General features: G+C 64.5%; 1 protein-coding gene across 1 annotated transcript in view; it reads left to right on the top strand.

The window, feature by feature from the left end:
- The window catches only part of ITPR3 (inositol 1,4,5-trisphosphate receptor type 3), a 66,534-nt gene that overhangs the window by 43,817 nt on the left and 8,288 nt on the right, over positions 1-14,429 (top strand). Inside the window, exons 23-46 of the mRNA XM_059701964.1 lie at positions 785-914; positions 1,389-1,446; positions 2,298-2,463; positions 3,325-3,489; positions 3,562-3,636; positions 4,012-4,137; positions 5,034-5,156; positions 5,271-5,471; positions 6,630-6,881; positions 7,073-7,198; positions 7,276-7,401; positions 8,999-9,119; positions 9,524-9,714; positions 10,176-10,324; positions 10,479-10,587; positions 10,680-10,770; positions 10,884-11,053; positions 12,331-12,505; positions 12,683-12,867; positions 13,126-13,326; positions 13,463-13,573; positions 13,936-14,031; positions 14,113-14,214; positions 14,305-14,391. Of these exons, the coding sequence (XP_059557947.1) occupies positions 785-914; positions 1,389-1,446; positions 2,298-2,463; positions 3,325-3,489; positions 3,562-3,636; positions 4,012-4,137; positions 5,034-5,156; positions 5,271-5,471; positions 6,630-6,881; positions 7,073-7,198; positions 7,276-7,401; positions 8,999-9,119; positions 9,524-9,714; positions 10,176-10,324; positions 10,479-10,587; positions 10,680-10,770; positions 10,884-11,053; positions 12,331-12,505; positions 12,683-12,867; positions 13,126-13,326; positions 13,463-13,573; positions 13,936-14,031; positions 14,113-14,214; positions 14,305-14,391 (3,336 nt within the window). The remainder of the gene's footprint in view (positions 1-784; positions 915-1,388; positions 1,447-2,297; positions 2,464-3,324; positions 3,490-3,561; positions 3,637-4,011; positions 4,138-5,033; positions 5,157-5,270; positions 5,472-6,629; positions 6,882-7,072; positions 7,199-7,275; positions 7,402-8,998; positions 9,120-9,523; positions 9,715-10,175; positions 10,325-10,478; positions 10,588-10,679; positions 10,771-10,883; positions 11,054-12,330; positions 12,506-12,682; positions 12,868-13,125; positions 13,327-13,462; positions 13,574-13,935; positions 14,032-14,112; positions 14,215-14,304; positions 14,392-14,429) is intronic.

Raw genomic sequence — 14,429 nt, 5'->3', positions numbered from 1 at the left:
TCTGGCTCCGCCCCCCTGTCAGGTGGGGAAAGGACGGGGAGGGGACTTTTCCATGTCACACAGGTTTTGAGGCGGAGCTGGAGATTGGGGAGCCAGCTTCCTGGCGGGCAGACAGTCTTCCCTCCTTGGGTCTCCTCTGAGACCCCCAGCAGCACTGGGGAGGGGGCTGCCAGGGCCTTGAGGAGGGAGGACCCGTGCGTTTGCCTTGGTGACCCCAGAGGATGGGAAGGGAAATGCAGCGATCTTCAGGGCGACCCAGTGTGGGCAGGACCTGCTGGGGGAGTCAGGAGGGGCTCTGAGTCCTGGGGTGTGGCCAGACGCTCTGCGCCCCCCGAGGATGCAGGCAGTTGGGTGTGTGCAAACTGTGTCCTCACCCCCACCCCACAGTGACCTCTGGCCTCACAGTCCCCGGTTTCCCCACCCGCCCCGGAGACTTAGGGCCCATTGGCAGGGCAGGGTGGGAGGACACGAGGTGGCCTTCGGACCTGGGGAGCTCCATTCCCCTTCCTGCTGGCGTCCGGCTTGGGGGAGAGGCTAAGTGGTTTGGGGGGTCTTGCCTCATTCTGAGAGGAGGTTTAGGAACTAGGGAGAGGGCGCCCTGAACCTCCCTGGGGAGCAGGGTCTTGATTGTTTTGGTCGTGATGTCCCGTGATACCCCCAAAGAACTGTGCTGAGCCCCCGAATGCTGGAGCTCATTTGGGGTGCCTGTCACCCCCAGGGCCCCAGGAGCAGGACTGGCTTCCTGTCTCAGCCCAGTCCTCACCCCACCTCTCCCCTCCTCCAGTTCATCCTCAACGTCCGCCTGGATTACCGCATCTCCTACCTGCTGTCCGTCTTCAAGAAGGAGTTTGTGGAGGTGTTTCCCATGCAGGACAGCGGGGCCGACGGCACAGCCCCCGCCTTCGACTCCACCAGTGAGCCCACCGGCCTCCCCCGTCCACACAGCTGCGGGCGGAGCCTGGGGGCCGCTCCCACACCTCCCTGTTTCCCAACCTGCAGAGGCCTTCCGTCCCCATAGTCTCACTTAATTTCCACAGTGAGGGAAAGGTCAGGAACCATTCCCTTCATCAGGAACCATTCCCTTCATTCCTTCAATGAGGCCCACAGAGGGGCAGGAATTTGCCCCGAATCATGGCCAGTCAGGACCTGAGTCAGACCAAGACCCCCGGCCCAGGACTCTGCTCATCCCTGCGGGACAGTGGGCTGCGCAGCCCGTTCCCTGGATGGTTTCACCTTCCCCCCAGGGGCGGGGGGCAGGCAGAGGGGCTGCCACCCAACCAGGTGTAGCAGGGGTGGTTTGGGTGTCTCCCTCTCCCTCACCCCTGTGTTCTCCATCTTTCCTGCACCTGGCACCCACCTGCCCCATCTCCCCCTCTTGCTCCCCACAGCTGCCAACATGAACCTGGATCGCATCGGGGAGCAGGCTGAGGCCATGTTTGGAGTGGGGTAAGGCCAGGGGTGAAGTGGGGGGTTGTGTGTGGGTTGGGTAGGTGATAGCAACGCAGGCCTGAGACCCCCGGGATGGGCTGCGTTTCCCACGGCCAGGCCGGGCCACCCTCTGTCATCCCCTGGCCTTCTGCCCTGACCCTCCCTTGTCTGCCCAACCCCGGTGACAGGCGACAGTGTGGTCATGGCCCTGCTCCCCGAGGGCTTTTGCGCCCCTGCACCAGGGCGGGCCAGGAGGCTGGAGTGGGGAGGGTCGCCCAGGAGTGGGGCTCACCCATTTCCGTGCCATGCCCTGTGTCTCGAGAAGCCTTTGGGCCCTCTGAGGCGGCATTTATAAATTCATAACGTAAAGTTCGTGAGATGACAGAGGAAGCTAGTGGCATGAGATGCAGTCATCAGAACACCGAGGAGAACAAATGTGCGTGCCAGCAACCTCGGCCTGGCTCTGGGCGCCTTAGGCAGCGTTAGGTGACGAGCCTGCGGGGGACGGGCACCCTTCCTCCAGCAGCGGCGGGTGCCGGATGCTCCAGGGTGACGGGAGAACACCCGGGCTCTAGTGATGCCAGCGCCACAAGTGCCGCTCGTTTTTCCTCATTGAAGGAAGAGCCGCATTTTGGTTAGAGGTTGATAAAGATGTTTTCCCCGTCCGTGTTCAAGGCCCCGGCTTCCGTCCATGAATCCCCTCGAAGCTCTGCTTCCGGCTCCATCAGGGGGAGCCCTGTGGGACCTGGGTGGGCGGGGGGGGGTCCTGTGGTGAGAAAACATCAGTAGTTTTGGCAAATATCGCACTGGGCGCTGGGTCTGCCCAATGGGTGGCCAGGAGCGAGCCAGCCGTGCCCACGCTGCCGCAGGAAGACGAGCAGCATGCTGGAGGTGGACGACGAGGGCGGCCGCACGTTCCTGCGCGTGCTCATCCACCTCACCATGCACGACTACCCACCGCTCGTCTCGGGGGCCCTGCAGCTGCTCTTCAAGCACTTCAGCCAGCGCCAGGAGGCCATGCACACCTTCAAGCAGGTGCGGCCCCGCTCAGCCCGGCCCTCAGGGAGGTGGGGGGGCGGGGGGGGGGGGAGGAACACCTGCACCGAGCAGGCAGGCTGCCCTGGCCTGTGCTGGGCACTGGGGGTTAGCGGTGATGGAAGAGGTGCTCACAGCACGTTTGGGGTTCTCGGCCTTGCTGAGCTCCTTACGTCTTGGGTACTTGCATCTCTCCTCAGCCTGGCTCACGGGCTGTCACTTCCTAGGATGTGACGCACTTGGCAGCTGGCGAGCTCTATCTCGTGCGCCTTTGCTAAGTGCTTCCCATCAGGCTGGCGCGCAGTCAGCCCTCACAGGGCTTCGTTACTGTGACGTGGTGTGGTCCCTGCGGCTCCCTGTGGGATGGGGCTGGCATTTAACAAGTGCTTGCTGTGTACCAGCCCTACGTGTTGGCCTTGCATTTACGGAATTCTGGCAGCAGCGCTGGCAACGTGATCACTGTCCACGCCTGTTTTACTGAAGGGGTGGGTTGGGGCCAGGGGCCTTCCTCCCTCACCCACTGACCCCGAGTGGGGGAGCGGGGAGGGAGCAGCGCTCAGTGATGCCAGTACGCCCCGCCCCGCCCTGGTCAGGGTCCTAGTGAACAAGTGACAGGCCGCAGCCGAGGGACGAGAGGCAGTGAGTGACTGACGCCAGGGATGAGGCAGCTCACGCAGGGCGTGCAGGGGCTGCAGCCATCGGGAGGCTTCTCGGAGGCGGTGGGCTTATAAACGTGGAGGAGGATGATGGTGGAGCAGAGACGCCAGGAGCAGAAGCCTGAACAGGACGGGACAGGGTGTCTGTGGGGCAGTGGACCTGGGCCGCCGTCTCACACGCAGAGCCACCCCCCCCGCCCTGCAGGTGCAGCTGCTGATCTCCGCCCAGGACGTGGAGAACTACAAGGTCATTAAGGCGGAGCTGGACCGGCTGCGGACCATGGTGGAGAAGTCGGAGCTGTGGGTGGACAAGAAGGGCAGCGGCAAGGGCGAGGAGGTGGAGGCGGGCACCGCCAAAGACAAGAAGGAGGTGAGGGGCTGCGGAGAGTGGGGCCAGGGCCCTGGGAGGCTGGGCCGGGCTGACCCCACCCTGTGCCCCCAGCGGCCCACGGACGAGGAAGGCTTCCTGCCGCCGCCGGGGGAGAAGAGCAGTGAGAACTACCAGATCGTCAAGGGCGTGAGTGCGGGTCCCAGGGAAGGGTCTGCGGCCCTGGAGCCCCGGGGGCCGGCCCTCCGCCTCCCAGCTCTGCCGGCCACCGGCCCTCACAGTAGACGTCTTCCGGCTTTCCCCTCCCGTTAAAAACAACCCGCCAAGGTCCAGATGGTTCTGTTCGGAGCTGGAGGAATGTCGTGAAATTCCACTGCAGTCACAGCGTTCTCGCGTTTCACGGGTGGGGTTGGGTGCGAGTCCCCTGCCTTGTTTCCATGACCTGAGTCAGTGGCCTCGGCTCCTTCCCTTCCTGTCCCCGACATGTACTGGGACCAGCTGTGGTGGCCGGGGGAGGGGAGGCCTGTGGGAGGGAGGGGCCCTGGCTCACGCCCCTCCCCCCAGATCCTGGAGCGGCTGAACAAGATGTGCGGCGTCGGGGAGCAGATGAGGAAGAAGCAGCAGCGGCTGCTCAAGAACATGGATGCCCACAAGGTCATGCTGGACCTGCTGCAGATCCCCTACGACAAGGTGACCCCAGCTTCCGCCCGGCTTCACCCTGAACCCCGACCCAGCCCAAGCCACTAATCCCCAGTGCTGAGCTCACCGTACTCACCCTGACCTGTCCCCGACACACCTGACCCCTCAATAGCATCTCAACCTTTGACCCTCTGCCCTCATCCTGATCCCTTTGACCTTGATTTGACCCCAGCCTCACTCTGATTCTTGACCCTGACCCCAGCTTCTGTCTTCTTCTTTGGTCTAATCCTGATCATTTCAGCTTCATCTTAGCTTTTGACCCTCAGCCTTTCCCTGACCCATAATGTCAACTCAGCCTCACCCTGCTCCTGACTTTGGCTCCTCCCCCTACACTCCCCCCCCCCCCCTCTGATTCCAAACTTAGCCCCATCTCAGTCTTTGACCTTTCCACCCCTCACCTTGGCTGACCTTGATCTTTTAAAAAATATATATTTTTATTGACTTCAGGGAGGAAGGGGGAGGGAGAGAGGAAGAGAGAAAGAGAGAAACATCAATGATGAGAGAGAATAATAATTGATCAGCTGTCTCCTGCACGCCCCACACTGGGGATCAAGCCCACAGCCCATGCATGTGCCCTGACCAGGAGTCGAACCATGACCTCCTGGTTCATAGGTTGACGCTTAACCACTGAGCCATGCCAGCTGGGCTGGCCTTGGTGTTGGTATGTCTCAAGCCTCACCCTGACTCTTGACCCTGACATCATCCCAGTGTTCTCCTGACCTTGACCCCTTACTCTTGCTCCCCCACTCCAGCCTCCTCTCACCCTCTGCCCCTCACATTGCCATCTCCTGACCTGGAGCCCCAGCTTTCACCTTGAACCCAAGCCCTGACCCACCCCCCACCTGTCCTCCTGTGAGCACCCAGCACCCTCTTCTCTCTGTGCCCAGGGCGATGCCAAGATGATGGAGATCCTGCGCTACACACACCAGTTCCTGCAGAAGTTCTGTGCGGGGAACCCCGGCAACCAGGCCCTGCTGCACAAGCACCTGCACCTCTTCCTCACGCCCGGGGTGAGGGGCGGGTGCGGGCGGGGCGGGCGCGGGCCGGCGGGCAGGCGGGCGGGCGGGCGGGCGGGCGGGCGGCGGCCGGGACCGCTCTGACCTCTGACGGACGCCTGCGCCCAGCTCCTGGAGGCAGAGACCATGCAGCACATCTTCCTGAACAACTACCAGCTGTGCTCGGAGGTCAGCGAGCTGGTGCTGCAGCACTTCGTGCACCTGCTGGCCACGCACGGGCGCCACGTGCAGTACCTGGACTTCCTGCACACCGTCATCAAGGCCGAGGGCAAGTACGTCAAGAAGTGCCAGGACATGATCATGACTGAGGTGAGGGGGCCCGGGGCTCGTGGGGCTCGGGGTGGCCACGGAGAGGGGCTCAGATGGCAGGACAGAGACGTGGGCGGCCACGGAAGGAGCTCTGGGTGCTGGGTGTGGAGGGGCCGCAGAGGCAAGTGGAGCAGGGCTCAGGCGGGGCCAGAGGAACTCAGACAACCGGCCTGAACGCAGACACTGTCATTTCTTATCGTTGACTTACGAGTCCTCACGCGCCCGTGTGCTGAGGACCTTGTGTCCCCGGGGAGTCGGTGGAGTAAGTTTGGGGGTGGGGACATGGACTCTGGGGTGGGGACATGGACTCTGGGGCGGGGACATGGACTCTGGGGCGGGGACATGGACTCTGGGGCGGGGACATGGACTCGGGGGCGGGGACATGGACTCTGGGGCGGGGACATGGGCTCTGGGGCGGGGACATGGGCTCTGGGGTGGGGACATGGGCTCTGGGGTGGGGACAGGGACTCTGGGGTGGGGACATGGGCTCTGGGGCGGGGACATGGGCTCTGGGGCGGGGACATGGGCTCTGGGGCGGGGACATGGGCTCTGGGGCGGGGACATGGACTTGGGGGCGGGGACATGGACTCTGGGGTGGGGACATGGACTCTGGGGTGGGGGACACGGACCATGTCCTTTGCGCTCGTTGCCAGGCCCCAGCATGTGGCACATAGTAGGCACTCAGTGCACACATGATGGCTGAAGGCATGGAGGGTGGGGGCCATCTCCATCGGGCTTCGTCCAGCGCTTGCGGGCCGGGGAGAGGAGCCACAGTGGCGTGCGCTCAGGGAACTTGCGAAGGACACGCATGTGCTGGGTGTGCTGTGTCGTGCTGGTGCCTTTCTGTGGGCAACGTAATCGCTCACACGAGGAGACACAGCATGTGCCCTCGACGGTTTACATCACACGCCGTGGGAACACGGGAGAGAGGCGTGAGCTGGGCGGGGGGGATTACCAAGGGCTTCCTGGAGGAGGCGTCTCTGAGACCAGCCCAAGTGGGGCGTCTTCCCAGGGGGAGAGGGGGAGCTTTCCGGGCCCGGGGTTCAGTGTCCCTGACGGCCGGGGAGGGCTTCCTGAGTGTCGAGTAAGTGCAGGAGGGGGTGGCTCCGGGCCCGCTGGACCGAGGGTTCCGACGCGCTCCCCCCTCCCCGCCTGCAGCTGACCAACGCAGGGGATGACGTGGTCGTGTTCTACAACGACAAGGCCTCGCTGGCCCACCTGCTGGACATGATGAAGGCGGCCCGGGACGGCGTGGAGGACCACAGCCCGCTCATGTACCACATCTCCCTGGTGGACCTGCTGGCCGCCTGCGCCGAGGGCAAGAACGTCTACACGGAGATCAAGTGCACCTCCCTGCTGCCCCTGGAGGACGTGGTGTCCGTGGTGACCCACGAGGACTGCATCACGGAGGTGGCCGCGTCCCCGCGGGGGCTGCCGGGGAGGGCGCGGGGGCAGGGCGGCCGCAGGGACGGGTGCTGCGCCGGGCCGAGCCTTGGAGCCCCGGGAGGCGAAGGCAGTGGCAGGGACAGGAGGGAAGCGTGGGAGGGCGGGGGGACGTGGGCGGAAATCGGGGTGTCGCCTGACCCCCCGCCGCCGCCCAGGTGAAGATGGCCTACGTGAACTTCGTGAACCACTGCTACGTGGACACCGAGGTGGAGATGAAGGAGATCTACACCAGCAGCCACATCTGGACGCTCTTTGAGAGCTTCACCCTGGACATGGCCCGGGTCTGTCGCGGGCGCGGCCGGCGGGGGGGCGGGGGCCGCGGAGGGCCGTGTGGGACCGGGCCTCTCTCCGCGCCCAGGTGTGCAGTAAGCGGGAGAAGCGCCTGGCCGACGCCGCCCTGGAGAAGTACGTGCTGAGCGTGGTGCTGGACACCATCAGCGCCTTCTTCAGCTCCCCGTTCTCCGAGAACAGCACCTCCCTGCAGGTGAGCGCCGCCCCGCGTGGGGAGGGCTCAGCACACGTGCTTGTATGGGCTCGTCGCGCAGAGAGGCTGTACGAGGGTATTGTCTACCCAGTGGTCGGCAAGCCGCGGCTCGCGAGCCACATGCGGCTCTTTGGCCCCTTGAGTGTGGCTCTTCCACAGAATACCACGTGTGGGCGCGCACGTACAGTGCGAAGTTGACTTAAAACTTTAAGTAACGTTTATTAAGTTAATTTTGGGGAGCGTTGTGGAGTGAAAGAGGATGTAGTGTGGAGGACTGAGAAAGGTGTGTTGAGATGGTTTGGACATATAGAGAGGGTGAACGAAAGGAGACAGACAGAACAAGCATACAGGGCGAGTGTGGATGGGAGAGTTGGAAGGGGTCGACCTCAGCGAACGTACCTCAATCAGACTGAGGACGTTGTTAGCAAAGGCCAGCTTAGGAGTACCCTGATTAAGTTAATAACAATGTACCTACCTATATAGGTTTTTTTTTCTACCTATATAGTTTAAGTTTAAAAAATTTGGCTCTCAAAAGAAATTTCAGTTGTACTGTTGATATTGGGCTCTGTTGACTGATGAGTTTGCCGACCACTGGTCTACCCTGGTGACCAATTTCCCCCAAGTTACCCGTTTCAAACAGCAAACATTTACGTTACTGTGATCATGTTCTACAGTGAACATTATGGCCTCACTGTTTCTGTGCTCTGGACTGAAGTGGGGACTTTCCGTAGAGCAGGACTTCCTCACTCACTCGGGGCGATGGGTGCTGGGTGCCAGGGACGCCTGGCTGCACGGCCTCACCCACCGGAGGCAGGTGGCACGCTTCCCACAGTGGGCGGCAGAGCCAGAGCTGGGGGCGGGAGACTGACAGCGAGCCGGCGTGGGCCGTGCTGTCCCTAACGGGATAGGTAGACAGGCCAGTGCACATGCTTTCTCTCCACTGAGCCCCGGCCCCAGCCGATGCCCAGACTTCACAGCCCAGAGCCCTGGAATGGAGGGGCCGGGCTCCCTGGAGGAAGGGGCTGCCACACCCCCGAGTCACAGAGGAACCCCGGAAGGAAGCCAGTGAAAGGGCCTGCCCACGGGTGGAGGGGCGGACGCAGTGGGCAGTGCCGCTGAGGGCGGCCAGAAAACTGCTGGCCCCACTCACAGCGAGGGTGGTGTCCTTGGACACCGTGTCTGGGCCCCGGGACCTCTCTGGCATTAGTATCAGTGTCTCCTGCCCCTCACCGGGCCCAGGCAGAGTGGGGCGAGTCGAGGCGTGGGGTCAGAGGGAGGGAGAGACTTCTCAAAGTGTGCCTTTTTATTACCTTTAAACCAGGCAAACATGTCAGCTTTTCACAGCATTAACTTATTTAAAAAGATTTCTAAAGGAAGAGAAGGGTCAGCAACGGCTGCAAGGCCAGACGTGGGCCTGGGGGAGTGGGCAGTGGGCAGTCTGCACTGCGAGGAAGGGGGTGCCTCTTCCCACTGGCACAGAGCCCAGGGTCGCTCTTGGAGGCTGTCCTCCACCCGTGCCGGTCTCAGGGGCTCTGGTGCCCGGGCGGGGCTGCCCAGGGTGGAGGCGGGCAGCTGCAGCGGGCGTTGCTTCTCGCAGACACACCAGACGATCGTGGTGCAGCTGCTGCAGTCCACCACGCGGCTGCTCGAGTGCCCGTGGCTGCAGCAGCAGCACAAGGGCTCGGTGGAGGCCTGCATCCGGACCCTGGCCATGGTGGGTGAGTGCCCTCCGGCGCCCCGGCGCCTGCCCACAGTAGACACCCGTCCCCTGCTCCCAGGCGCTTCTCAGTAAGTCCTCGTGGTGTCTGACTGGCACGGTGGAGTGGGAGAAGGTGTTCTCCCCCGGGTCCATCCTGGAGGAGAAGGCTGGGTGGCCGTCCTCACAGGGAGGGGGGAGGCCTGTAGGTGGTTAGGGAGAGTGTGCAGGGGAGGGGCAGGGATCTAGGGTGGAATTAAAGAGACAGAAACCCCCTCTTTTACCCAAACAGAAGAGGGCACCTCATCCAAGTGGGGCCAGGTGGGGGTCCCTGCACCCAGAGCCCCGGGGTGGTTCACCTTGCTCCCCAGCAGGCAGCCCTGGCTCTGCGCCCCGGCTGGCTCAGCCTCCCACCTCTCCCCCCAGCCAAGGGCCGGGGCATCTCGCTGCCCATGGACCTGGATGCCCACATCAGCTTGCTGCTCAGCAGTGGTGCCAGCTGTGTGGCTGCCGCCCAGCGGAACGCTTCCAACTACAAGGCGTCCACACGGGCCTTCCCGCGCGTCACCCCCACGGCCAACCAGTGGGACTACAAGAACATCATCGAGAAACTGCAGGTGGGTGTGGGCGGCCACGGGAGTGGTTGGGGAGGGCGGTGCTGGAGGAGCACCCCTTCCTGTGCTGCCCGCGCCCCCCTCGGGGGCTGCTCACTGCAGGGAGAGCCCAGGGCCCGCCGGTGGGGTCGGTGCTCACGCGGGTCAGGACCCTGCACAGTCCTGGCAGCACCTGTCCGCTCAGGCCGTGCACCTGTCCACTGTCTTGTGGGCCTGTAGTTACCCCACGGCAGGATTCAGGCTCCGAGAGGGCAGGGGGCTGCCCAAGGTCACAGAGCTGGAGGGGGGCCCGCAGCTCCCAGCCAGGGGCTCTGAGCAGACAGACGGCGTCCTCTGTGCGGGGCCCGTGGGGGGCCGTCGTCGGGCTGCTTGGTGGGGGGTGGGGATGGCGGTGAAGCTTCCGGCCCCTCTGGGGCCCGGGCCTCCTGCATCTCCCGTGGTGGTGACCCTGCCCGCCCACCCAGGACATCATCACGGCCCTGGAGGAGCGCCTGAAGCCCCTGGTGCAGGCCGAGCTGTCCGTGCTGGTGGACGTCCTGCACTGGCCCGAGCTGCTCTTCCTGGAGGGCAGCGAGGCCTACCAGCGCTGCGAGAGCGGGGGCTTCCTGTCCAAGTGAGGGGCGCGGTCGGGGGCAGCAGCCGAGGCAGGGCGGGGCCCAGCAGGGACCAGAGGGCCCACGGGTGGGAGGCTGGGCTGTTCCCGCCGGGAGGGGGCCGGGGGTGTCCGGAGGGAGACAGCGGGGCTGCCGTGTGCCCTCCGCCCGCAGGCTGATCCAGCACACCAAGGACCTCATGCAGTCGGAGGAGAAGCTGTGCGTCAAGGTGCTGCGGACGCTGCAGCAGATGCTGCTCAAGAAGGCCAAGTACGGGGACCGGGTGAGTGCCGGCGGCGGCCCGGGCGCAGGGCGGGACTGGGGCCGCCGATGGGAGGGTGCGAAGTGCACTGTGGGCCTCGCTCCTTCCCCCAGGGCAACCAGCTACGCAAGATGCTGCTGCAGAACTACCTCCAGAACCGCAAGTCCAGCTCGCGGGGGGACCTCCCGGACCCCATGGGCGTCGGTCAGTACTGCCTCCCCGCTGTGCCCCCGGTGGCCCGTCTGCCCAGGCCCTGGGCCCTCCCTTCTGCCCTCCCACCCCGTTCACCTCCCCTCAAGTGAGTCATCCCATTCCAGGCCTGGACCAGGACTGGTCAGCCATCGCGGCCACCCAGTGCCGGCTGGACAAGGAGGGGGCCACCAAGCTGGTGTGTGACCTCATCACCAGCACCAAGAACGAGAAGGTCTTCCAGGAGAGCATCGGCCTGGCCATCCGCCTGCTGGACGGCGGCAACACCGAGATCCAGGTGCGGAGGGGGGTGCGGGGCCAGGCCCTCGCCGCCCGTGGGCGGGGCCTCCCACGCAGGAGGGGACAGCGTGCCAAGACGCTGAGGCCACGGGGCTTCGCTGCCGGGCAGGGCACCGGGGGGCAGCTCCACCTCCCTCACTGTCACGTGCCCACTTTTCTTTTTTAAAGTATATTTTTATTGATTTCTAAGAGGAAGGGAGAGGGACAGTGAGATAGAAACATCAATGATGAGAATCATGGATTGGCTGCCTCCTGCACGCCCCACATTGGGAATCGAACCCACAACCCAGGCAGGTGCCCTGACCGGGAATCGAACCGTGACCTCCTGGTCCATAGGTCGACGCTCAGCCACTGAGCCACACCGGTCGGCCACGTGGCCACGTTTCTATCCACACCCGCCTTGCTCTGCTCCAGCCAGGCCTGCGCCTGTGTCCCCCACCCTGCCCTGCGTTAGGCCCATTTTCTTGCCTCTCAGCCTTGGCTCGGGCCTCTGTTCCTCTTCTACATCCTCCTCAGCTCTTGGTGCCCAGCTAGAGGCCTGCCTCCTCCCCAAAGCCCGCTCTGCAGCTTTATCCCCACTCGTTCTTTCGTTCTTTCAGTGAGTGCACGGAGGGCCGGGCAGTGAGCAAAAGAGACAACCCATGTGCTCTTGGCACTTACACCCCCGTGAGGCAACAGCCAATGACTGTAATCTCTACCTGACAGGAGGGCGTGCTGGGCGGGGGTCAGCCAGGCAGGGCATCTTAGAGGGAGAGTGTGGGAAGGCCCGGAGGTGAGCTCTGGACAGTGGCAGGGTGCCCGGGCAGAGCAGGCAGCTGGCACGAAGGTCGTGAATAGGAAGTGGCTGCTGTGGCTGGAAGAGGTGGAGGAGGCGTGAGCGGCGGGGCCTGGGGTCAGAGAGGTGGTAGGCTGTCGCCTGGCCGCCTGGGCACTGAGGGGCCGCTGCAGGGTTTTGAGCAGAGGAGGGAAGTGACTTAGATGTCCGGGGGACCCCTGGCTGCTGTGGGCACAGATGAAGGCCAAGGGCAGACGCAGACGGTGGTCAGGGGCCAGCGCCAGCCTCCCGCATCAGTGACAGCAGTTACAGCCCCACCGGCAGGTGCAGGGCTGGCTCTGGCTCCCCAGCCTCAGTCTGGTTCAGGCGTGTCTGGGGCCCATCTGTGCCCCATCCCTGTCCCTGCAGCACAGGACAGAGGACTCGGGGCCTCCCCATGGCTGCTGAGAGCCGGGCCCAGTGCTGAGGCTGCCCCCCCCCCGTCTAACCGTCCACCCCAGAAATCCTTCTACAACCTGATGACGAGCGACAAGAAGTCCGAGCGCTTCTTCAAGGTGCTGCACGACCGCATGAAGCGGGCGCAGCAGGAGACCAAGTCCACGGTGGCCGTCAACATGAGCGACCTCGGCAGCCAGCCCCGCGAGGACCGGGAGCCAGCAGACCCCACCACCAAAGGTCAGGGTGGGGGTCAGGGTCACGGTGGGGTGCTGGCTGGTGGGGTCAGAGGGCTCAGGGGGAGGGAACAGGGATAAAGGCTCAGGATGTGCGGGGGGGGGGGGGGGTGCTCAGGGTGGGAGCCCAGGGTGAGGGCCCGCCCGCCAGCGCCCAGCCTCACCAGGCCTCGCCCCGCAGGCCGTGTGGCCTCCTTCTCCATGCCCGGCTCCTCCTCCCGCTACTCGCTGGGCCCCAGCCTGCGCCGGGGGCACGAGGTGGGCGAGCGTGTGCAGAGCAACGAGATGGGCACGTCTGTGCTCATCATGCAGCCCATCCTGCGCTTCCTGCAGCTGCTGTGTGAGAACCACAACCGGGACCTGCAGGTGAGTGCCCGCCACGCCGCCCCTTCCCGTCCTGCAGGCATCCTGCGGCCCTGCTCTGCCGCTGGTGGCCCCCAGCCCTGCAGCAGGAGGAGCAGTCCCCCCCTCCCCCCGCCCCCTAGCCACACCACACCCCCTCACCTGTGCTCTGTGGCTGGTGGCCCCCAGCCCTGCAGCAGCAGGAGCAGTCCCCCCCGCGCTCCCCCCCCCCGTCTCCCCCGCCCTCTAGCCGCACCACACCCCCTCACCTGTGCTCTGCAGAACTTCCTGCGCTGTCAGAACAACAAGACCAACTACAACCTGGTGTGCGAGACGCTGCAGTTCCTGGACATCATGTGCGGCAGCACCACGGGTGGCCTGGGGCTGCTGGGGCTCTACATCAACGAGGACAACGTGGGGCTCGTCATCCAGACCCTGGAGACCCTCACCGAGTACTGCCAGGGCCCCTGCCACGAGAACCAGGTGCGTAGCCGGGCGCCGGCAGCAGCGGGTGAGCGTGGCCGTGGGAGGGTGGAGCAGGCTGGCGAGGGAGCGGCCGAGCCTCCTGAGCCACCGCAGTACTGAGGGCCTGGGCCCCGCGCCCCCCCGCTCCTGCCAGACCTGCATCGTGACGCACGAGTCCAACGGCATCGACATCATCACTGCGCTCATTCTCAACGACATCAGCCCCCTGTGCAAGTACCGGATGGACCTGGTGCTGCAGCTCAAGGTGGGGCCCGGGCAGCCCTCGTGCGTGTGCATGTGATGTGTGCATGTGCAAGCATGTGATCCATGCAGGTTGCGTGTGTGTAATATGTATATATTTATTTGTACACACGAGTGAATGTGTGAGCAAGTGTGCCGGGTGTACACTTACTCTAGAAGCACACATATTCCGGGCTTATCTGAGGGCCTCCTGTCTGTGCCTGCTGTCTGGGGGTCGTGTGCCTGCCACAGCGTGGGGTGAAGGCTGTGGGTGGCCTGGACAAGTGGGACACTTCTCAGCAAGCCCCCAGAGTCATGGGGGATGGGGAGGGGCTGTTTGGGGGAAAGAGGGGGCCCCACAGACTGTGGCCGGTCTCCCCCTCCCAGGACAACGCCTCCAAGCTGCTCCTGGGGCTGATGGAGAGCCGGCACGACAGTGAGAACGCCGAGCGCATCCTCATCAGCCTGCGGCCGCAGGAGCTGGTAGGCTGGGCGCGGGAGGTGGGAAGGTGGGGGGGTGTGGGCATGGGGATGAGGGCATTCGAGCAGGCCCTGCCCCGCCAGGTGGACGTCATCAAGAAGGCCTACCTGCAGGAGGAGGAGCGTGAGAACTCGGAGGTGAGCCCGCGCGAAGTGGGCCACAACATCTACATCCTGGCGCTGCAGGTACAACCCCCCCCCCCCCCCCCCGTGGCCCCGCCCCGCGTGCCCCGGCCCCGCGACCGCGCCTCGGTGACGGGCTCTGCCTCTGCTCAGCTCTCCAGGCACAACAAACAGCTGCAGCACCTGCTGAAGCCCGTGAAGCGCATCCAGGAGGAGGAGGCCGAGGGCATCTCTTCCATGGTGGGGGCCCGGCAGGGCTGGAGCGGTGGGGGGGGGCG

This window comes from Myotis daubentonii, chromosome 6, assembly GCF_963259705.1.
Source record: "Myotis daubentonii chromosome 6, mMyoDau2.1, whole genome shotgun sequence".
Taxonomy (NCBI): Eukaryota; Metazoa; Chordata; class Mammalia; order Chiroptera; family Vespertilionidae; genus Myotis; species Myotis daubentonii.
The sequence above is the reverse complement of the archived record's forward strand: the minus strand, read 5'-3'. Positions and strand labels throughout refer to the sequence as shown.